Source organism: Anas acuta, chromosome 3 (assembly GCF_963932015.1).
Source record: "Anas acuta chromosome 3, bAnaAcu1.1, whole genome shotgun sequence".
Lineage (NCBI taxonomy): Eukaryota > Metazoa > Chordata > Aves > Anseriformes > Anatidae > Anas > Anas acuta.
The window spans coordinates 6,190,444-6,215,646 of record NC_088981.1 but is presented as its reverse complement, the minus strand read 5'-3'; the positions used below and the strand labels follow the sequence as shown (position 1 = coordinate 6,215,646).

At 36.7% G+C, this 25,203-nt stretch overlaps 1 protein-coding gene across 12 annotated transcripts in view; it reads right to left on the bottom strand.

Moving 5' to 3' along the window:
- The window catches only part of PLCB4 (phospholipase C beta 4), a 230,209-nt gene that overhangs the window by 32,756 nt on the left and 172,250 nt on the right, over window positions 1-25,203 (bottom strand). For 10 of the 12 annotated variants that reach the window (XM_068675401.1, XM_068675397.1, XM_068675396.1 and 7 more), the window contains 13 exons: window positions 24,685-24,775; window positions 23,682-23,777; window positions 22,058-22,158; window positions 20,337-20,372; window positions 17,474-17,615; window positions 16,775-16,859; window positions 16,424-16,548; window positions 14,459-14,510; window positions 12,054-12,156; window positions 9,626-9,790; window positions 6,637-6,841; window positions 1,608-1,696; window positions 904-1,054 (listed from right to left, as the gene is read on the bottom strand). In XM_068675401.1, the coding sequence (XP_068531502.1) occupies window positions 904-1,054; window positions 1,608-1,696; window positions 6,637-6,841; window positions 9,626-9,790; window positions 12,054-12,156; window positions 14,459-14,510; window positions 16,424-16,548; window positions 16,775-16,859; window positions 17,474-17,615; window positions 20,337-20,372; window positions 22,058-22,158; window positions 23,682-23,777; window positions 24,685-24,775 (1,441 nt within the window). The remainder of the gene's footprint in view (window positions 1-903; window positions 1,055-1,607; window positions 1,697-6,636; window positions 6,842-9,625; window positions 9,791-12,053; window positions 12,157-14,458; window positions 14,511-16,423; window positions 16,549-16,774; window positions 16,860-17,473; window positions 17,616-20,336; window positions 20,373-22,057; window positions 22,159-23,681; window positions 23,778-24,684; window positions 24,776-25,203) is intronic. The other 2 variants (XM_068675393.1, XM_068675402.1) reach the window with 1 other exon arrangement.

Sequence of the window (25,203 nt, the reverse complement as noted above, 5' to 3'; positions counted from 1 at the left end):
CCTGTTTTATTGCCAAAAGTGACTCAGGAGAGATCACAACTTGTTTCTCAAGAGATTCCTTCACATGTTTGTATTCAGCCATGTCTGCTTATGTTTGAGAACAAGAGCAGTTAGTACTCCATTGCATTCCTATTGATCCTTTTGGGCCAGGGTGGATGAAAGAGAATGAATCAGACTAATTCTTGAGGGCCATTAACAGAAATATTTATTGTGTTCCATTCAGCTGTACAAATTTGTTTTCTCACTTAATCTTCATTACCTGTGATGAGCCATGAGAAACAAATAATCCCATTTGACTCCGTAAGATGATTTTGTAGAGTGAAGAGTGTATAGTGAGAAAAAAAAAAAAACTTATTCATTTCTAAATGAGCATATTTAATATGGGTATTTTTGACAATAAACATGCCATTTCCATAATCGCTATTTGGAGTAAAACCACACGATGAAAACATTTCTAATTGTGGGGAAATCTCAACAGAATCCGATGAATTCTAAATACCTTTAATTACTTAAATCTGCAACTCTGCCAAGGGATTTGCAGAGGGAAAAAAGAAAGAAGAGAAGTTCTTGTGGAGTGTACCAGAAGAGTCATTCCTATTGGTGTGGCTCCGGTAAATATTTGGTAAACTTCTTCCAGAGTCACATAGGTTGCTCCTATTAGCAGTGGGCATACAGCTATACAAAGAGGTCACTAAGTAAAATAAAGCTGTATTGGTTTCATGCAGCCTTTTTGGTAATACATGAAATTTACTTGCAAATAGACAAAGACCACTACCAATAGCAGAAGTTATTTTCTAAAGGGTAAGAGTAAATAGACCTGCAAAACCAAAAATGAGTATTAAGTACTCTGTGACTTTCTGAACCACATCAGAGCTGATGGAGAGGCCCATGATTTTTGTTTACCTTTCTTAGCATCAGTCCCAGATCCAAAGCCTGCCGTGGTACTTGGTCGAAGCTCAGAGCTACTCTGAGGAGTCACATTTGCTTTGGCATTATTGGCTTTTCCTTTTCTATCATTCTTTGACGTGTCATTTGGTACATCAGCTATATCACTCTGGAAGAAACATGCACATCGTAATAAATTAATTGCTGTTTTACCTGTAGTACAAGAGTTGGGGTATAGGAGATTTCTGAACTTGTTTAGTTTATACACAATTAGGAACGTTGCAACATATTTTCAAATAACTCTATACTCAATAAAGTATTTGTAACCTATTTTAAATGGCTATAGCTCTTTTCTCACTTTTCAAAATGTTCATTTCTGTAGGATGTGTTATCATGGCCTGTGGAAAGTTAGACAGTGAACAGTATTTCAGTGTGTGTTAGCACAGGCCAGTGTTATTCAGAGCAGGCCAAAGAGGCTTATATTTGCAGATGAGAAATGGTAAGGTAATATGCATCCATGGGAGAAGGTCCAGTTTACTTGTAAGCAAATAACAAACAAAACACAAAAAAGCAGCAATCCAAAAATCAAACAACCGAACTCACAGACAACTGACCAACTGATGGTGATCTTTTCACAACCTACATTCTACATCCTCTATTATAAAAAAACCCTTCATAGTATGAACATAAATGAGCTGTGTTTGTCATTAAGTTCTACTTACGGTTTCAATGCCCATAGCTCTCATTTGGTCCGCTCTTTTTTCTGTTATAGATAAAAATTTCTTTGGATCTGACAAAGCATCCACAATATCTGTAAGAAAAAAAAAAAATCAACTTTTTATCATCTTCAGAGGCATTTAAGAAATCATCTTTTATAAGATCTTCATTCTACCAGTGTTATATCAACCATGGCTTGCAACAACACCCCAGCTTTCTACAGTGAAATTGCCTAGACTGAAAGCATTCATCACCAGAGCACCTGAACACATCAGGAACATGAATCAGTTTATGAAGTGCCAAGGGAGTGATATTAATCCAGGTGGTTTATTTTGGAGAGCAGAGCATAGTTACTTTAAGTTCCTCACGGCTGATGTCAGTAGAATTTGACACCAGAATCAGATGTCCTGCGTGACACACTGCTAACAACTTTGCCCCTTGGTTATTTGAGTGCTGACTGACTTGGGATTGCAGGGGATTGTAGAAGATGCTCCATTATATCTCCTAGTTCAAGCACAAAGCTAAACTGCAATTTCATTTGGGTGGTTAAAGTGATCAGACAAATCCAGTCTCACTCGCCTTTGTGATGCTCCACGCTTGCAACGTAGAAGGCTGTGAAATGGCTTTTCTGTGAACCGCTAATGAGCAATATTTGAATCTGGCCCATGCCACAATACTGCTAGTGGTATTGTAGCTCTACTTAATACTGGACATTCTCAGGTTCTTCTGTTAAAGGAGTTAGTATTAAAGACAAGCTCCAGGAAAAAGTAGTGATCTCCCTGTTTCCTCCTATTCAGTAACCCTTTTCTACCCTCTGCTCCCCAGTAGACAGTGAAGAACTGAGGTTGGTTTCTCCAGCACTTTAAGCCAGAGTAAAAGCTGTAGTGGGTGGGTGCTGGCATCGTTTCTTCCAACCTGCTGTGTGAATGAGTCTACAGAGTACAGTGCCGTGATCATTTTGGCCATTGGCACACCAAATACCTGAACCACAACATTAGCTGTTCCCAATAAAATTGGACACTGTTGCTGAAGTCAGCTTACGAATGGCATGACACCAGAATTTGGGCCAGGAGTAGGGGTCAACATGTTATGTGTTCAGCCCACCCGCCCTGCTGGAGTGTGACAGAAATATACATGTATAAAGCTAAAATTAAGAATTGCACTGTGTAAGTTCAACCATACAGATTAAAGAATGCTTTTTCCATATACAGTGATAAAGGTGTAAGCATAGGTCTGCAGGAAGACAAAGACACACAAATCTTTAGCTGCATACTGAATAATCTTTTTCCATGACTAATTTCAAAACAGTCAAAGAATTCACAAATGACAAAGGAGGCCCTCCACAGCAAAAAAAGATTTTACAGATTAAACTGGTTCACTATCTACAATAAGAACACATTCAGAGACCACAGCAGCGATCTGTTTTGATGATCCTTCTGACACTTTAACTTCAGTGTTATGGACAAAAGGGTCACTGGTCTCAGCTAATAAGCCTCTCTTGTCAGAGCAGTAACTTAGGAAACGAAGTTTAACTGCTGCAGCCTGACTCATCATTCATTACAAAATATTGTCATTTAATTAACTCAGGCTTTTTGTCATGACCATTAGGGAGACCAAGGAAGGTGACTCACTTGCAAGGAATCTTTTTTTTTTTTCCTCTTTACAGAGTGCTGCTGAGTCCTATTTTCAGCTGCTTACACGTAAAAGATAAATGTTTTTGTACCCTTACATTTTAAATGGACTCATAGCATAATAGACAATTATTTCTGCAATGACAGTTCTGACACTCACAGTTTTCATTATTTGAATGTTGTCCATGTTACATGTCATATTTTTGGCCATTTTCCAAATTAGCTTACAACAATGTGAGACAGAAAAGGCAACCCACTGACTATGTCTGCAATAAACATCCAACCATCAAAAGCTTCAGGAGGAAGTTTCTATCTTGTTCCAGTTGGGGGCTGCACTATATAATCTCTTTCAACCCAAGTTGTCTGTGAGCTCCCTTGAAGTCAATGGATGCATTTCTCAAGGAAAATAGCATAGTCTGGGCTGCCATTCCCACAAAAGTTGTATTAAATAGGCAGCATTAATCTTGATGGCTCTCTTTATTTTCCCAAATAAAGTTCCCTCCAGTAACTGGTGACCCAACTATGTCATCTGAAACTGTAGTTTATATGCACAAAAACATGAAGAATTTATTTTCAGCTGTACCCATGGCCTTAGAACCATATCAATGGTAGCTTAGAACTGAATGTTTGCCTCTTGCCTTAGTAACCATGTCTTTTTGTCCTTGGCACTTATACGTCAATGAAAACCCAGGACTACCCTGCTAAAAACAATGCGTCATTTGAAAACAGCTGATTATCATCAGCTTCAAAGTAAAAATGACTAACATGTTTGGGAGAGTGAGACCTTTGTGAATTGTATTACTAACCATATGAGCACTACACCAACGGCTCAGCATTTCTACAAGTGGGATGTGACTCATCACTGCTTTTCACACTGTCATTTGTCCTTTGCTTACGTTTCTCTTTCCTCAGTGAGGTAAAGTGGGTGTAGGGAATAGCATTCTATAAAAGAATCCCTATTAAATATAGAAGGGAGAAAATCATGGGAAGAGTACATTACAGAGGACTCTAACCACTAAACTAAGCAGCCATAATTAGTGACTTACACATTTCTACTATAGAAGAATATTATAGAAGAATAATATATTAAAGAAGAATAATATATATTTGGAGAATGCTCCTTCATTTAAATTAATTTGCACCAGTGTTTTGTTTTATTTGGACAGAGTAGCTGATGCAGATAAACCACACACACAAATAAGTAGACTGTACAAAAAAATAAAATTATGCATCTTGTAAGGACTATAATAGATTAATGATGAGTTATTATTCAGTACAAGTTTTTAAATCCAATTCATACAAGATAAAAAATAAAAAAGAAAGCAGGCAGCTATTGAATCAAGCTATACCTTTTTGTTTGCAAAAACAACCATGGAGATCCTAATGATAGCTCATAAAACAATAAAAGGTGCACTGCAGATGATAGGTACTTAAAAACACATGCAAGGAGAATATTAATGATTCCACATGAGTGTCAAAAGTTATTTCACAGTTATTCATCAGCCTGCTCTATATCAATGAGAAAAATAGATGAGGCACATCAAAACTATCTGGGGAAGGGAGAGAAGAATAAGTGAACTCATTTAGTTCATATTAATATGGAGCCTGTTTTTCCCAACACTACACCAAGACGCGACACCCAGTTTTCTCATTCTAGCAGCACTTTACTGTAATTATAATTATACTTAGGGTTTGTAATATTTTTAAGTCCTCAAGTCTGCCAGATAAACCACCTGTAGTAATTGTGACAATGCAGTAGATCAACCAGTACTGAGCTGCACACAATTTGCAAATTCTAAACCAAATTGTTCAAATTATATATGAAAAACAATTCTTTCATTTATGAAGTTGCATAATGTGCTTAAAAAACAGTAATAATTTCTTACTACACCACACACTCAGCCAATTGAACCATACTCAACTCCTCTAAGTTTAAATTCTACTCTTAGAAAAAGGGTAGTATCATTCAGAAAAGCGTCAATCCCAAATCAGAAGCATGTCCCTAGTTCAGGGAATGTTTTAGCTGAGTCATCTACTGGCAACTTTTCTGTCCTTAAGTTCAGAAAAAAATTAAAGCACATACTTAAATGTGTCCCTTAGATTCATGATCCAATTACAGCCTTGAGAATCTCAAGCTTAAGCATAAGCTTACATTTGTCTTCAGAGTCCCTGAAGTTAAATACTGTTGATGAAATATGCTGCATAAAGACATGGCAGGGCTCCAAGACCTATGACAAAACTCCAGCTGACTTGCAACAGTCAGGGTTTCATATGTGACCTATATGAATGCTTCTGTTGATATTTCTTCCATGGAGTTACTGTTATTGAAGTCTAGCCCTGTTTATTTTTTAAAGTTTGGATAAATACCAGCAAACAGTCTTTTAGATACATTATTCAATGTACCAGGTAAATCCTCTCTTTCTCCAATTTGTACTATGGAAAAACCACCAATAATTCTTTGCATAGATACCAGATTTGATATTGTTTTTGCAAAAAGCAAAAAGTTTTTTTTATCAACAATGTCTCACCAATCAACTTCAAGTTGAACTTCATTTTGCTGCAGAATCAGAGCACAAACATTTAATGTAATTTCTATTTTACAGTTTTAAGTGGTTTACATATTGTCTAACACACAAGTGAATTTCATCTGCAGTGAAGAACACAATTCCCAGAGGTACACCCTGAGGGTGAACTTAACCATTACACCACTTAAATCTGTGTAATGTGTATTCTCAGCTGCCTGCCCATATCCAGACATGGCAATTTGCCACTGCTCAGTATAAATGATGATGGCCCTGCCAAACTGATCATGGAAATGGCTCAGATTAAAAACAACTTCCCTGAAAATCCAAATATAATTACAACATGCTAAAAACATATAAACTTGGGAAAGAAAAATGCAGAATGGTTTCTGATACTGACTTTTTTCACTGTCCATTTTTAACAACAATACACTAATATTCTCAGGACTACAAAAGTGGCTTTGTTTGATAGAGTGCACGTCTAGACCTATAGGACAAACACTACAGCTTAAATACATGTCACCCTTGCAAACCTATACATCAGAAAAAAAAACAACAAAACAAAACAAACAAAAAACAAAACAAAACAAAAAAACACTTCCTTGTATTAACAAACAGAAAACAAACTCTAGCATTAGTTTATGTCCCATAATTTTTTGTAATTTAACAGGACACATTTCATTACCATTAACACCGATGTACTTGGTCTGAAACCTGGTTTCTAAACTGAAGATGTGAGGTTTCCACAGCATCTTTCCAGTGGAAACCTCATCTTTCCAGCAATGCATGTCTACTCCTGGCTGGTATACTGACACCACAGTACTTCAGCACTTCCACAACACTCAAGATTTACAGTACACAGAAGTACAGGTTTATCTCACCTCCAAAACCATCAGGCACATATGTTTTAAGCACAATGTTGCAGAAAACTGTTGGAAGAGAGAGTGGTTTGTTGCCTTCATTCCGAAGTGAAATGTGTCTGTAACCTGCTTGCAGACCATCCAGAGGCAGGATCCTCTGACCAATCAACTTATTATTGTCATCATACACTGCTATTCTCAGGACAGCCAGATCAGGAAGAATAACCTGGAAAGCCATAAAATGAAGAAATTTAATGACTAATACAGTAGCACCCTCCCCACCTCCCATGTTTGAAGCAATCTGCTCATTCACTTTGTATGCTAGAAACAGACTCATCACTGAATGATAACATCAGTCCTTGCAAACCTCATACTTTCAGATTCCCTTTCCTATTTTTTTTTCACTATAAATAATAGGTGATTTCAGAATTATACATTCTTACACTTACACTAGCTAAATATTTTGTGTATTTATTTTATGTTACTGGTGACATCAATAACAGGCAGGTAAATACTATTTGGGAAATGGCAGATACCATGGCAATTGAAGAGTAGATAACACTGAATTGGGAAGAATTCTGACCCAAAGACTGAATTTGGGATGTATCCAAAAGGGCAATTAAGAATGGAAGGAATGCAAGCACAAGCTGATGGGGATGCATGCTGAACTATGCGTTCTGCAGAGTGGAGAAGCAGACAGAGGACAAGACAGGGTGAAAGACCCGCTGAAATGGTGTGCTGCCAGCCGAAGTGGGTACTCAAAACATGAAAGGTATGCATGGTGGGCAGGGATGCTGCCAGCTATCTGCATCTGTCAGCTCTCACCTTGAGTGACCAAAAGAATAGCAAAAAATCCCCTTTCTTCCTAGGAACAAAGATGCTGCCTCTGTGTGTGGCGCAGCAAGGAGAAGACAGACTAACCAAGATGTGTAGCCTCTATGTCAGTCTGACTTGACTGTGTGCTGGGAAAGGTTTTCCCAACCTTTCCCTACCCAGTTCTATTCATTGATGCTTATGGTACAAAAGATCTAAGTAAATTGCATCTACCATCTGCCTTAGACTTTCCCCCTAACAATTTAACTTTAGGTCTTAGAAGCCACAAAATAAAGTATGTTTTTGGTTTCTGTACCCACCTGAGCTATTCATAAATATCCTGCTCAATTGCTTAGGATGAGTGATAACTACACATTCACAGCACAGGTTACTACCAGGACTGACCCACATTTCCCCTTACACAACAGAGCGACAACACAGAACTTGGTTAGAATGACTGAAGCTTTATTTTAATTAAAAACAACAAAACATGACAGAAAAACAATTGAATGTGTTACCTGAGAACAACTGTGTAGGATTAAACATCAGCTTAAGGAGAACATTGTAACCCAAATAGGTCAGGTAAGATCTCTCCTTTACAGACCACAGATGAGTACATCTTTCGTTACTTGATGGGCTCAGAGACTGACTAGGGAGCAGGAGTGGGGACTAAGAAGGTTATGGTTCCCTCTCTGTTCATTTGTTCTAGGGTGTCCTTGAAGGCATTCCCACCCTCATGACATTTAACACTGTGCACCTCACATTTTCATTTCCTTCAACCAGAACTGTTCCTGCTGTGCTTACGCTATTCATCTGCCTTGGTCATCAATATCCGTTTTGATTACAGTGCTGAGCTTGATACAATAATGACCTGGGATGAAGAAAAATAATCTCTTGGCTGACTTACAGTATGAGTTATTTGAGAGAACGTATGACCATGTAATTGTTTATTGTAGAGTGGAGCAGAAAGTCCAAGGAATATTAGCATCAGCCATCATATTAATGTCATGACATACAGGTTCCCTGCTTTTACAATGAAGCTGAGTGCACCCTGTATTTTATGGGCCTTTTGATTTGACAAATTGTAAAGCAGCAGATGCTGGCCATATGGCCAGCAAGCCATGGGCAGCATGATTGCCTGTCATGTACTTAAGCAATTTCCCTGGGTCTTCTCATACACAGGGTAAAGTGCTTGAATTCACATTCATTTCAGAAAATATCTGAGTTCAGAAGAGTCTGTTGCATTAATTACATTTCTATTAAAAAATAGTTATACTGTTTAGAAAGCAGATGACGTGTGTCATATACCCAAGAGTAAAGTGATATCACCACACGGCAAAGTCTGTCACTTTGGAATAAAAGAGCAACAATTCTGCATGACAACAAAACAGGTGTAAGCGAAACAGACACTCTCAAAGACAGCACTGCTAACACATGTAGTCTGGATGAAACTCCAGCTGACAAAAAAAAGTATATATATATATGTGTGTGTGTCTCATATATATAAAGACTGAGAGATAAAAACTGAACATGGGCAATAACAACTGATCTCTCTTTTTAAATCCCCCATACTAAGAAAAAAAGGTTTGTTTTTCTTTTGTTATTGAGGAAAAAAAAAAGGTACATAATGCACATGGAGGAGGGAGCTGGCAACACATCTGAGGAACACAGCACCCTTCCAACTTTTCCATGTAATAACATTGACCTTAGCTTTGGATGCAGCATCTCACCTGCCCTCTGGGCTGAAGGAACAGTGCAAGATAGCAGCCACTGCCAGGGCAGGGAAGAAGAAATCTCCAAGGAATGATGTTGTCCACCAGCGGGGGCTCATTCTGAGCAGACTGCATACCTTGAACACAGGCATGGCCACGATGGAGGTGGCTACCTCCGAGTGGGAAGAGGAAGCAAAGGGGAGGGAAAAGCCAAACAGAAACAAAAAATCATGTGACAGCTACAGAGGTTATCCATTAGAAAAGCAAAACAATGCAAAATTAAAAAAAAAAAATCTCTTGAAAGCTTATTTCAGCTTTAGATTGTTTACTGTAGTAAACAGGAACCCTACAAACCCTTTTTCATGGGAGCAGCACTTATTCATGTGAGCAGTCAGACTGAAGCAGGGAAGGGTAGCTCAAGTGAGCAAGGATGCTCATGTGCAAAAGGGCTGGCAACAACAAACCATGCTTTCCAAATATCCTACCTTTCGAAATACAAATGATTCTTCATTGTAAACAGGGTTCAGACCATTGTTCATCACCATGCGTGTTCGAAATTCTTTACGTATTGTGTCCGTGGGTAAACCATACATATCCACTTCTACATACGTACCAATTTTTTTGTCTGATAAAAACTGACCAGATATTACCTGCAACATAATAACAGAAGAGTTAGGAAACGCAGTACAGAGAGTATCAACAATAAAATGTACACAGCACAATATGAATACTGGAAATACTGATAATTTTTTATTTAGTGAAGGCACTCCGACAAAAGCTTTATACAGAGCAGATATTTATTTAATCATCTGAAAATGGTATAATTACTGGTAAAATTGCACTTACTTGGAAAAATTATGATAAGACCTTAAACATAACCTTAATTTTCATTTTAGTTCTCTTATATGAGCTTACAGAGTAAGCTCTATAAATGTGAAATGTGACAAACAAAAAATGACTTCACTCACTATGTTATGGTATTAAAAGTTATAAACAAGTCATAAGACAGGAGCCCAATTAGCTGCTGTCTACAGAGGCATTCAAAGTTTTAACAAAATATACTGAATGAAACAAACACATTGGACACTACTATTTTGCAACTGCTCTCAAAATATGCTTTAAACTTTTCTGTTCAGAATCCATTATGTGTCTCCTTTACAAAGTTGTAAAAGGAACGTATTGCTCTTCTTTCTCTTTGGTGCAGGTTTTATAGAAATCACATGTCAATCTAATTCTATATTCTTTGTCTGGAAAATGCATGATGCTTAAAAAGCAAACAAACAAGCAAACAAAACACCATGCATGACTCCTCTGTATTGCTATGTATATAAAGATTTGCTGTGATTTTACTTCAAGTCAAGATTAATCTAGTCACAGCAGGTGATTACTCCAGGGCAAATTTCTATTCCATCAAGATGATCTATTACTTAAAAATACAGCTAACGTTTTCATTACTAAGATCAAGGAGGGAAGAAAATCATTGAATTGTGATTTTGCAGATCTAAGCTTATTTGAGACATTCTTTTCTTTTCATGATCTAACATTCTTCCAGGGAACACTCTGGATAACAAATCTGAAAAATTTTGTGGTAGAGGGGCACCAGCACTGGCTTTGGTCTACTCTTACAGTTTTTTATTTTTAAATAATGGTATGCATCTACAAGGGAAGCCCTGCTCTTTGTCAGGGCTTTTAGCTATCACTGCAGTACAAATAAAATTCAGAATCAACAGACTATGCAGCAGAAGATGGACTCCTTGTATAACCCTGATCCATCTCTTTTTCTCTCTCTTTGCGCTCTTTCTGCTGTTTACATCCACCGAGCATGTTTTCTATTTAATAAGATTGTACATTCTCCTTTGTAAGGACTGTATCTTCCCACATGTCAAATATGCACAGCATTCTTCAGCAAAGCCCCAACTCAGAGTAGGCACCAAACAGTAATCATTGCAAACAAAACCTTTTATATTTTTTTTCCACAAATCTTGAATGAATTGGTTGACATTATTATTCCATTCTTACCGGTTCAAGGAAGAAGCATGGAATTATACACAAATTTTAGTCACTCAAGAAAAACACATGACAAAATAAGTGATCTAAGAACCATCTCTAGTGCTTTGTAGCACTATGTTCTCACCGCCAGATCCCACTTCCTCCTTGGAAAGATTGTGCTGCCTTTAAATTTGGTTTTAATTTTTAAGTTTTTATTCTTCTGGAGGTGCAAATGAAACTTAATTGTCTACAATGCACAATGAATCCTTGTTCAGAGAGATTTTGAGATCTCTGCTACACACAAAAAGAGACAACTGAAAGCCAAACTTTTGTTAAGCTGCTCATAGGGTATTTGAGCAAAGAGAGTCAAGTGTCAAATCAGAAAACAGGATTTACAATTACCAAAATGCGATGCCTAGCTATGTTTTGGAACCACAACAGAAGATTTATAGACTTTGCAAGTCATAGATGATTCTAAAGTAATGACCTCAATCACAGCCACTTTTCTCATGGAGCCATTTTTCTCTACTTATTTTGAAAATATCCTGTCCACATATGCCCATATTCCTTCTTGCCTTGTAGTGAAGAGTGAAATTTGTACAGTTTCATACTATCCACATAAATGAACTCCACTCATTTACTCATTTCTGATGTAAAGAAGAGCATGAGAGGGCTTAATGTTCAGTGAAAATGTGTAATAACAAATCATTTCTAATTATATCATGTTCAATTCAGATCAAGTAAACACAGATGTCTTAGCCTGCAATCAAACAACAACAATAACAAACAAACAACTACAAAAAAAAATAATCTGAGGACACACAGACAACCCAAACAGTTTTTGCAACTATCCTATTTCTATTCACATTTAAATGTGATTTTGGATGTTCTGAGATGACAGAAGTTTGTCTGTAGCAGTCTTACCTGTACAGAACATGTTGCAGCAATTACACCATCTACAGGAGTTTCAGAGAAAGGGTCAAACGTCCGATCTGGTCGCCGCATGAAATCTGGCTTAAGTAGATAGCTTATTTCAAGAAAAAGAAGAAGAAAGTTATTCTTTTGTGGAAACTGTACTTGTATTAACTATATAATAAATGGAAATGGATGTTCTAGTTTAAACAACAAACTCTCCTACAGTGCTGTGAAATACAGACTCATTCTAGCTGCAAGTGTGAGGAAATAACACTGCGTACCTAGAATAGAGATAAATGTTATTCTTAATTTTGAATTACCAGCTAGTGAGGGATTACATCAATCCTGGATCTCAAGAGGAAAATAAATGTAATGTAATAAAGGACATTTCAAAATAATTTAGTAACACATTTTAAAAATACAGTGAGGTATCATATAATAAAAATAGATGCTCCCATTTACTTTATTTCTTTAATGCTTTTGAAAAATACAAACAGAAACATACAATTTTATTTTTATTTATTTATTTTTTTTAATGAAATACTTCCAGAGAGTCAAGACTCATACAATAAATTTCAGCTTGAAGCTAATTTTTTCATCTCAGTTATAAAACCTTGGGGAAAACAGCTGATGTTAGTACTGACAGATTGTTAATTATAGTAGCACGAAAGGTGCTACCATAATAACACTTACAATACATCCCTGAGGACTATACACTGGATCAACATATCAATGAAGCTAAAATGTGCACTAGTGAATCAGAAGCCAAGGATTCTGCCATCAGAATAAAATAGTAGCTGAGCCACAAAAATGCTACGCTATATGAGAGGAATTTTGTTCCACTGGTGGAAGAAAACATGTAACTGGAGTCATCTTGCTAATTCTGTAGCCCTGACAGACAGCAGTTGCTAGTTTTTTTTTAATTTTTTATTTATTTTTTAAATCCACACTCTAGTCTCTCTAGCAATCACAGGTAGACAATGTTATAAAGGCTTATGCAGGATTCATGAATAATTTAAAAAATGCTAGTAAAACTTTGAAAGACAGACTCTCAATGCATTTTCTCCTATTTTTCATAACACGTTTTCCATTTAGGAAAGTAATATTATTTACTATTCTCACATTAAAAATGAGTGCAATTTTATAATATTTTACAGATTTAAAGTAGACTACAGGCAGAAGGGAACTATCTGAAACATGCTAAGCCTAGACTTCAGGCCTGCTGAAATAAAAAATATTCATGTTCTCGTTTCACCAGCATGAAAACTGTAAATCAGAGAAAAAAAAGGACAACAGACTGAAGGAAATGTAATTTTTTATTTTCATTGCCCTGAGTATTTTCTCTCTGTGATAAAACAGCGCCACATTTACAAAATATTACCACTATATTACTATCTATTACCACTATATTACTGTAATAGCAGAAGACTCACACAAGAACCAAGAAATTTAGTGGACAATGAAGCCTGTCTCAGAGAATTTGCCAGAAGTACATAGTTGCTCTTCTCCTAGGCTAGTGAATCAAATAAAAAAGGAACCATACTCTGGCATAAAGATTTTTTTTTTTTCCTGACATGACCAAAGACCGCACTTTTGAGAAACCCAACAGCCTTTATTGGAAGAGTTCACATTTGAAAATAAGGTATGGAGAGGCGAAGTACTATGCTGACCATTCTGCAGAAGATTTTTTACCGAGTTCCATCTACTCAGATTTTCCTTCTAAATAAGACTTCCATGAGTAAAAGAGTTGTTTCTTCTCCAGGATGAGCTTGAAGACTTTAATGTGTTTCTGGACTGTCATTTCCTACAATTCCTCAAACTTTTTCCCTTCTATTGATATTAAAGATCAATCTATCCTATTAAGGTATACACTCAGCATCCAAAAAAAAAAAAAAATCTATCAACATTGCTTGAGAACCCCTTTTCATGCAAAAATAATGAGCAAGAACTTAGAGATGAAACACCATTTTCTGTGAAATCTGCTCTCCACACAAAGTACAGGCTAAAAAACAAACCCAATCAATCAACCAAAAAACAAACAACAAGGCCAAAAAAAAAAAACACAGGGAAATTTGGATACTCTGTGAACTTGCAATGAATCTTCATTCTCAGTCATAATTTTGAAAAAAATATATATATATATTGAAAACAGAAGCTGAAGATGGATTTAAGTAACTGTGAATGGTATTCCTGATCATCTTCATAATTTGTACACAAAGCTTCTTCTATCTCATCTTTAAAAACTGGACATCATTAAAAAGCATATTCATTTCACTGAATTCTGTTAATTTCTACTCCTCACTTAACATCCCATTTTTCTTTCGTAACACATAATTAATAGTGACAAAATTTTATTAAAGCCATAGTAAAGAATTCTGATACACAGTGACAACAGTTTAAATCACATCACTCACCCGCATGATCCATTATATTCAAATTTTCCTTGATTCAACTGCATTGCTAAATCTGTCAAAAGAGAAAAAAATTACTTTCTTCCTGAATAATGCAGATCATGAACAATCCTTTTAAGAGAAGAAAATAAGACTGTGTCCAAAATAATCAGTTTAAATGAAAATTTAAATTTAATGCATATAAAGTACACACAGACCTACAAACCAAAAGGAAGCAATATGAAAACTTCAGGCTTCTTCACAGTTATAAAAGCTTTATCAACCACGCTGAAGCACAAGCAGTGCTTAGAAAACAGTTCCTCCCTGAATTCAAACATAGTCTATGGTTGTTAAGTACCTGGGATAGGATTTTAGTCATCTAACTTTTGGCATTTACAGTACAGATTGCTCTCTTCACGCTAGTGATCCAGAATCACTTTAAATAACAGACACTTTTAACAATGAAATTAATTTTGTTCTAAGATAGACATCTAGAGCAAACATTCTGGAATTGTGTATTTCTCTACAGTGATCATACAGAACCACCTCTGATTAAGATGCCTGTATCCTGATGTCTTAAAGAAGGCGAGATGAATATTGCTCTTTTTCTAAGGATTTAATTGAATAAAGTACCACAAAAAGAAACCACAGATATCACAGCAGCATTGCTTAGTTTCAACTTTTAAGGCACCTGAGTTTTATTTGGTGCATTATTATGGCATTTGTCTATAAAGACGGAAGAGTAAACAGAAACCCTCTCCCAAACTTTATATGTTTTCCTGCGGGTTTCAAATTACACTGGAACACAACATCCTTGTTTAGCAATAACAAAGGTCTTCTTTTGCTCACAGACACTACTTATAAAAAGGAACAACATTTCTTCTATATGTTCTCTGTTACACAAAATACAAGATTTTCATATGCTCATATGAGGTATTATTTACCCTACTGGCCAGCCTTAGCTTCTATTTCCTCAATTGTTCTTCAGCATGCCAGCACCGCCGGAACATGGAAGACTAACAGAGGAAAGTTGTTCATTTCCAATGACAAAATTAACACTCTTTTTCTTTGCAATACAAAGGGGCTGAGAACAATGTGCAATGGGCAGAAGCAGTACTGGGAGAAGAGTTAAGCTTGCATATGTGCTCTGATCTCCAAACCATGTTCAGTAACTGGTTTACGAGCAGCGTACTCCAGTACAGCTTTCTCTTGCCTCCTCAGTTAGAAATCAGTCATGGCAAGGGTGCCAAGGACAGAGCTCATGATCTTTAGAAGTTTCTACAGTACCAAAATCACCTTTAAAGAAAAGCAAAAAAAATACAGAACATTGGTCCTATCACAGCTACAAGATGAAAATGGAAAAACTGCTCTTTTACATATATAGCTGAAGACATTCCTATATTAATTATAAAAGGAAACAAAACAAACACCCTGTTAGTTATACTCACACCTTGATTGAACAGAACAATAGAACTCCTCTCAGTATTTGCTGTGGAGAGGCATTTACAGTCCTGGGTATTGTTCTCTAAGATGTGATCTCAGACCTCATTCTTTGATGCTAAACACATGACTCTCTAACACTTCACAACAGTTGGTCTAGAAATGAACTTGGCACAGTCACTACTTTTTACCATCTTAATTTGTATACTCCCTTCATCTTTATTTTGGAGATGCACACAAAACTGTGCCAAAGCAGTGTTTTGTGAAAACAGCAATCCCCCCGCAATTAATATTTTTATTAATAAAACATTATCATTTGAGAAGTTATAGTACTCTATTATTTTCCCATGAAAGGAGACTAAATTTTCCTTCAGAGTAGAGCTTTTTAATTGCTCCTTATCTTACGCTTCCATAATTCCCCCCCACCATATTATTTAGCCATATGTCCGTTTCCTCAAAAAATGCCAGAAGCAAATCCATGGCATCTGTTTGAGAGTTACTGTCCAAATCATTCTTTAGGATCGAGGTTCACTGGTCGTTGCTGCCTACCTGGGGTCTGATAGTTCAGTGAGACCATCTGGCAGCCAGCATTCCAGAAAATTTGAGGCATGTAATTACTTGAATCCACTCGGCCTCCCTTTGGGTATATCCGACTCATTTGTCGTTTATTATAACTGTATAATTCATCAAGGAAAATTAAATAACATCATAGAAATGTATGGTCACATCCTGGTAACTTCAGTATTTCTTACATTAATCTTACTGTTTCTTATAAAGCTACTTTCTTTGTTCCACTATAGACATGGAACACTGCAAATCTAGAAGTGTTCATTTGTTGTTTATCCATAGCATTAATAGAGAGGAGGTCCTAGTAATAGCCAGGAGGACTTGAAAGGATACTTCACAAACTCAATGGCATGGGTCTTCAAATACCCCAGTCCAACTGATTCATTGAAAGAAGACATGTTATGATGAATATTACGTTCTAGAAAGAAGAGACAAGATATTTTAAAGCACTTTTGTAATGTCATATTCAAAATAATACACTATGCCTAACAGAAGGATATAGCAAATTTAGGTCTGCTTCCCCGCTATCTGTCACTCATTGAATCAAATTATACTGAAGAGAAATTAAGCAACAGTTCTGACTTGCTATTTTCTTTCACTTCCTGGGAAATAATCAAAACTTTAATTTTTTCACGAGGAGAAAATTGCTTTTTAGAGCCTATGTTGTGTTGCTAGATAAGACAAACAACATGATAAATGGTCTAGTAGTGCAATATGAAAGCTTCAGCTAACTGCTGACCACTGTGACAACCACTCTCACCTTACTTTACTGAAAGATGAACTAAAAAAAAAAAGTAATTTATTTGAAAGGGTCTATAGAATATAATCAACCGCAACAGCTTCATATTCTCCCAGTAATTTAGTGACTCCATGTGGATGATCAATAGAATAGCATGCTAACTTTATATTCAGGGAGACGGATGACAGTCATTAAACTAAATCTATTTCTAAATTCATGAAATATAGAGATTAAAAAAAACTACCTAAAATAAGCAGACAAATACTTTTATTTCATTCAACCTTTTATGTTACCTTCTGCTACATCGAAACCTTGAAATTTTACAGGCTGAGCATAGTTGACCATTGTTGATAAATATGGATGTATATTTGTTGTGGCACCTACATATTTGTAAGATGCCATCCACGCTTGTTCATCTTCAACAGTTACTAAACCCTGAAAACACATTAAAAAGAATAATCACTATTTGTGTATGCAAATACTGTTAGATTTTCAAATGTGACACAAAAGTATACCCAAATCTGCAGAAAGTTAAAGAAAATGCGTATTTATATAAGAAAAGAGGAAATTTCATGTCACAAATTATGATTTATTTTCTTTCTGATATATGCAGCAAACATTCTCAATATTACAGGATGCATGTGAGAGGACCGATGATCAAAAAAAAAGAAGATCCTAAGCAGGGGGTAATATTTCATGATGTTAGTAGGGTAATTTTGGGGATAAAAGAGAAACGTTACAATGGACTGAACAATGCTGGGAGATCATGCTCTTTGTCACATAAATTCCTAAGAACTGCAATTTAGTACACATTTTCTGATAAGAATTGTGGAGTAGTGCACACTGTATACTGAGTACAACTTTCTCAGCATCAAAACACAAATTGGTTCAAATGCTAATTGTTACTTATAAAAGCAAACCAAAAAAATAGGATTTGCAGCTTTCATTGGAGAGATAGATGTCACAAGACCAACAAGAGACATGGTACCAAGCTCATATCTTTGGCCACTTACAAGAACAAACATGTGAATCCATGATTTACGTGAGGATGCACTATATTTTAATAGAACTGCAAGGTTTCTGCAAGTATCTCACATCATAGAAAACCACAATATGAAGCACTTCTCATGTGGATCTACCTGCCAACTTTTGCGGATCAAACTGTCTACCTGTCAATCTTCCTTCCACTTTTTCCTTTCCCTAAATCAGTTTGAAACATATTCTTTTCACTGGGGAGAAGAAAAAAAAACTCTGTAAATTCATGCAAATTCTGCAAGGTTTACAGTTCACAGCATTTTTCCACAAACTTGTTTGCTTGTTCTTCTACCAGTGAACCAATTACCAAAAAATCTAGCATCCTGTAGGCTGACTGTGAACTTCAGCACCAAAGTACTAAGTATCTTCAAAATTTCTTAAAGCACAGCTTTTTATTTTCAGAATGCAATCTGTGCTTGTCATGAAGTTCTCCTCCATTACTGTATCAGCAAATAGTGCATAACAGTGAGTAACTGCAAAGCCCTTTCTTAAGCAGTAAGCGTCATCATACTTCACAGCATTAAAGCATGGAAGAAGGCAGTCCACAGTACCTAAACTACTGCAACTTATTTATTCGGGAAATGGAAGATAAAAGTAAATGTGAATCTACTTGTCAGTATTATGGGCATTTACCTGCACCTGCTATATAGTTCTGACATGTTTCAAAAAACAAATTCCAAGAAAAAATATACACCCTGATATGCTAAGATTAGTCACAAGGACTGTGTGGAATAGACAAGTTACCAGAATGAGTCCAGGTACACATGGTTTTATTCACAGTTTAGACTGAATTAAACTTCCAGAGGCCCATGAAATCAAACTGATGCTTATTTCAATGTTGCTCACCAGGGCTCAAACCAACTGTTTTTCAGGAATCCAAATGTTGAGGGTTCACAGATTTGTTTCCCGAATATGCCAAATGATGCATGCTTTTATTAGTAGAATATAGGCTTTTTTGTTAGCAGATCAATATTTTGTAATATAGTTTAGATCAAATTAAGGCCAAATTCCTTCAAAGGAAACTACTGCATTTCAGGTTCATCATTGTTGGAAGGCCAATATTCAGGAAGAACTGACCACTCAGCTTCTAAAAACCAGGCTTCTTCAATGTGCCTTCTGCTGACTGCTCAGAACTGCTAATCATAGTTTACTATTTTGATCCAAAAACATGTAAGTACTGAATCACAGTGAAAAGGAATTCAAAACTTTATGCATTAGTGCTGAACAATAGCTCCCTGCAGGGTACAGCTGTATGACTAAATTACTGACACACCATCTCTATGACCATTTTCTAAGACAATCTACTGGCCACTAATTTTATCTTGGTTACCTGCAGACTTGCAATTTTTAAAAATAAACAGGCTATGCTTTTTGTAGTGTTCACAGCTAATAATTTTGAACTTTAAAACTGTGAACTCGGGAAGTGAACTAGGGATGGGATGTTTCTTAAAGACTACAGAGACAACGTAATGGTTACGACAGGACATGACACTTTTAGGGGAGAGAGAGAACAAAGAGAGAGTTGATCTTTCTAGGTTATTTGTACCTCCCCACCATCAAGAAAAGAATCAGAACCCACTTAGAAAACAAAATAGACTGAAACAAAGTGTGGTTAGAACAGGAGCAATTTTAATGACAGAAGAGAAGGATGGAGAAGAGTGGAAGGAGGTGGAAAGAGTCTTACAGAAGGGATTCTTGGGAGAAGATAAATGCTGAAGTCCCAAGGGAGAGCAAAAGGAGGAAAAAGAGAAAGGAAAACAAAGTGCAGTCAAGGTAAGGGAAAGGATTAAAAATAAAACAAAACTCAACCAAACAAAATAATGGGGAAGATGCATCTCAACACCATCCAAAGAACTGCTGTTTCCCAGTGCATGACATTTGAGACTGAGATCAGACACTTCTAAGCAGGTACAAGTCATGCACTCCTGTCTGTCCCCATGTTTTCTGAGACCTAACACCAGTATAAAACTAAAGAGGAGGAAAGGAGGCAGAGTCACTTTCAGAAATGTACTGTAGGAGAAGTGAAACTGCACATAAAATTGGCAAACCACTAAGAATGCATGTAATATGTATTTTATATATAAAGCAATAAAACAAACTATGTAACAGCCTACATGTCACCTTTTTATTGTTTTCTTGCTCAGAATCTTCAACAGCCTAAGGGGAAAAAATATATATGCATTACCCAATGAAAATGCAATAGGAAACACTCACAGTAAGGAAAAAAAACTCAAAAAGTTAATGCATTTAGCAAAAAGTACACCCTTTTCCACTTTGTTGCATGGCTCATCTGTCCCATATGCAAAAATTTGAAGTTTCTTTCAAATTTGGGTACACAAGGTAGGGAAGTCAGCAGCTGGCTAGCAGTTAGAACAGGAGAGAGGATGCCAGACAGTTAAGCCCAAACTAGTTCTTATCACTAGATGTTGGGGACTGGAAGTTTCAGAGAAGAATGAAAGAATGTCACACCAGGATCATCTGGATATGTAGGCTGCCTGGACTCTGAAAACTTACGGGTTAAGAAAGCTGTAAATGTACTTGAGATGTCCATGTTTGGAAAAGGCCTATCTCAAGATGCTATTTGCAATGGGACAAGTGAGCCTCTCTACTGTCTGTCTTCAATTATAAACTGCCAGTACCAAGCGTCTTAGATAAATGTTGACTTGGCTCTGAATATACATTCCTAAAGAATAAGGATCAAGTCACTGATCAGCAAAGAAGCAGAGGAGTTAACAAAGGGTGGGTATATATTGATGATGAGTGACTAATTTGAAAAACAAAATAAAAATAATAAACAGAAAAATGCTCAGGTAGTTAAGGACAAGCTGATTTAGCAAGTGAAACCAGCCCTAGAACAGAGGAGTTAAACAGTTCAGTGCAAAGATCCACAAAAATACTGAAGAAACAAAGATGGAGAACTGAAGAGAAACCAAGAAGGTGACAGGTCTGATGTCTCTGTGATACTGCTGAAGAGAGACACAGTGCCAAGGGCAACATCTACTATGAAAGATTTTCTGTACCTATACTTCTATCTGTAGTAAGATCCAAAGGTAGCCAGGCAGGTGAGAAGTGGCCAAAACACTTGAGTGACAGAGAAGCATGATCTGATAAGATACCTTAGTACTCAATTTTTGTTTTGTTTTGTTTCCCTGTAACAAGTAGCAATACTGTCTTCAGGACCAGAGCAGGCTTAGTTTTGAATTCCAGTGGTCTGTATCTAATTATTGTCAAGCAATATTCTGTTCCTGAAAACTAAATTGCACTAAACCAAGCACCAGTAGAACAAAGGGGACTCTTATGCTGTCTGCCACCTGGCTCTCTGGTACAGCCCCACTGCAGTACCACCCCACTGGAGAGTGATCTTCTTATTTTGCCTTTAGTGCTGCAGATGAAAGGGACGATCTACCCTAAGAGTTAACGATAAAGAATCCCTGAAACAAAGACATAGGATGCAGCCTTGCAAGAAAGCTTTATTGAGCAAGAAAGCTGATATTCACCTCATCTTAGGGCTCTAAAACTGAGATGCAAAGTAAAATATCAGAGCCAGAGGGAAGAAACTGCTTGCTGCCTTTAATTAGTATGTTTGGTCAAATCCTCCAACTTCATGTACACATTTTTTTCCTTCATACTCATTCTGTTTCCTAAATAAGTATTCTGCCCGAACAAGCAGAGGGTATTTTTGATCTACAAAATTTTGTCTTCTCATGAAACATTAGGAATCCGGTGAAGATCTTGTGTTTGACTCTTCTGATTGTGCTGTGATGCTTCCACAAAACACAATGTCTTTTACACCCACCTCCACGGAAAACTTTCAAAGAGATATAAGAAAAAAGTAATCCCACCTTTTTGACACTGATGGCAACAGCTTCTTTTTGACAGTAATCATCTACAGTAAGGTCACTTCCAAATTTGTATTCTGGATGAGCTTCTTCTTCTTGGTCAGCTGCACAAAAAAGAAAGAAGGATCAGTGCAAAAACCACAGCAAACTGCTGTTTTAGTGTGAAACATGATTCAAATAATATTTGAATACACAGGTTTGCTTACAGCATACCTTTATATAGAAATAGAATCCAGGGTATTAGATTTCCAAGGATTTAGTAGTAATAAATTACAGATAAGGCCTGAGATTCTTGTGGTTTTGACATGGTTAATAACGGATATTATTAGCATATTTTTGAAGAAATCATTGATTTAAAAAAAAAAAAAAAGGCAAAAAACCACCACCAACAGAGAAAGAAACAAACAAAAATGCACCAGCAATATAGGCTTGGGGTAATAACAAGAAATGAAGGCAGGGTTCTCTAACTAAAGATGAAAAAGGTTGCCTGTATCCAAACTCCTCATGTGCCGCTGTTATAGGGGATCCTTCCCATTTGCTTTGAGGGTTATTTTCTGTAAGAATATGGTATTCTCTAAGAAGCTAAAAACGTCCCTTATTAACAAAAAATCATTAACCACATTACACAGATAGACTTAAACAATAATTTTAGAAAATACTTATTTGAGCCTCTTGGAGGTCTAGCACATAATTAATAATAGCATTATTAGAAATAAGCATTCCAATGGAAATCAGCTTGCCAAACAACAGAATCTCCTCTGTGTTCTTAGGTCATTTGAAGAAAGACACTAAGAGGCCTCTCCAAAAAATCATTGTACTTCAGTCTCTTCCAGAACTGTAAGGACAGACACCATGGATCACCAAGAATATCTACCGCATTGAACTCTACTGACTGTAACAGCAGTGGCTTTGTGCTAGGAAAAATTCAAGGAGAGGATCAAGGGATAAGCTAAAGCTGGGACATTTGGTGTCAGAGTCACAGGGTCACAGGCCAGTGGTACAGACACCTGCAGGTACTGAATGATTTATCCCTTCAGAAGGTGGACATAGGTGAGGTAAATCACAATGTAAAAATGGTTTTTTCTCTGTTGGCCATAAAGACATTCAGCATCATTGGCTCATATCTAGATGTTTAAACTGAAGGCATCTGAAGTTTGGCAAGAAAAATCCTATCTTTGATTTTATCCTCATAAATGATAATGCAATAATCCAATCTGATGTTGACACAAGCATTATAAATAGTAACAAAATCCCTTTTTGAAACAAAGATTACTGGTTCCCAGTCCCTCTACCGCCTCCCTCCCTCAACACATATATGTACAGTGAAAACTGACTTTGTTTCTGCTCCAGTATGATTTCTGAACAGTAAGTAGAAGTAAAAAATTACCACTAGTACTAACTGAGCTCACATTTCTACCACAGCCTATAACAGAGCCAGAAGCAGTCGTAGTATCTATGTGAGATGAGATGGCAAGGCTGGAAGTCTGTATAAATGGTCCTGCATTGAGCCCACACTTTCTGCTCCTGCCACAGACTGTGACTCTGTGGGTAATGCACATGCTACTGATGCCAGCCTACTGTTTTACAATAGGCAGTGTTTGAGAGCCCCTTTCTATGAAATCCTCACCACTTTCTATTTCTTCTTCATTATCATCCTCCAGGATATTTACAGGAGCAGCAGTTTCTCCAGCCTCCATCATCTTTTTCAAAGCATCAAGCTGTTCTGTTCATAAGAAAAATAAAAAGTAATCAGTCATGACATCAACAGTTTGTACACAAATACATCAGAACAATTATAAATGATTCTCTGATCATGAGAGCTACTTTTATTTAATGGGATCTTTAAGATCGAGTTTTCAGTTAGCAATAAAATTTTACAGAGCATGAGCATCATTAGACACATACTGTTCTTAGATATGAAAAGTGGTCAGTAAGAGCTGTATCCAAAGCTCACTGAAGTTACAGAAAATATTTCCATAGACTTCAAAGACCTTTGGAGTGAGCATATTAGTTCTTCAAAAGATAAGTAGACAGCTATCTCTTTGGTAGTTGATGTATGCAAATGGAGAAAAGGCACTTGAATTTTCAATTGTGTTGCCTTGTGCGTTTCAGTGAGACAGTATGAACACAATCATGTATCACTGAAGTCAGCAGAAGGTCTACATGCTTATCTGTTACTGGAGAAGGACCAGGGTCTATCACTTCAGCCATACTGGGAACTAAGATAGCAACATTATTATTACTGAAAGGAGATAAATATCAGAACTGGCAATAACAAGAAGAAGAGCAATTTGAAATTCCATTTCATTTTTTGCTTATCCTGGAAAAACACAGCAATGTAAACATACCAGTGTAGGCAGAATTTACTAGAGATCCTATCTGTGTTATATTTTAGCTTGAACAGCAATCTGATAAAGTCCCAGGGTTACATTTCCAGGTCTGTCTATGCCCTTGCTGAATGCAGATAGCAAGGCCTAAGCTCTATCAGTCATATGAAACACAAGGGCAAACAAAGTATCATTTACATGTAATTCATATTCTTTAACAGAAATGTATGAGCAATTTGGAAGCCTTAGTAACAAAGTCCATGCAAATTAATCTCGACTTCTGTTTAAGACAAGATTACTTACTTTTTTCTACTTCAGGTTTCAATCTTTTATTCTTTATGAGAATCTTTCTTTTGAGGTCGTTAGGAGAAGGTAAGGCTTTACCTGGATCAAGCTGTAAAATAATTTATAGAAAAGGTTTTAATGACATCTATTTGACCTCTTTGTAACTCAATTGGGGATTTTGACATTAGGACTGTAATGGTAAGGGGCAGTGAACAAGCAGTGCCACCTCAGGCACAACCCTTGGAGGTAGTCTGACTACAGTTGTCTCCTCTGATTTTTCCCTATCTCATGGGAAACCTGTGCTCATCCTCATCTGCACTGGTCATACTGTCTCCCATTCTGTGCTGCCTAGCAGTAGGCACAGAAGAGACCTCCAACCATTCATCAGAGGACTTCTTACTTGCCTTCTCTACATGTGGCTCACATGGAGTTTAAGTCAGAGTTTAGCCCTTTCTAATTTCATCTCTAAATAACTCACCTGTTACAGTCCCTTCAAGCTGTAATAATATAAGTGAGGCTGCCCACATATGCAGAGTA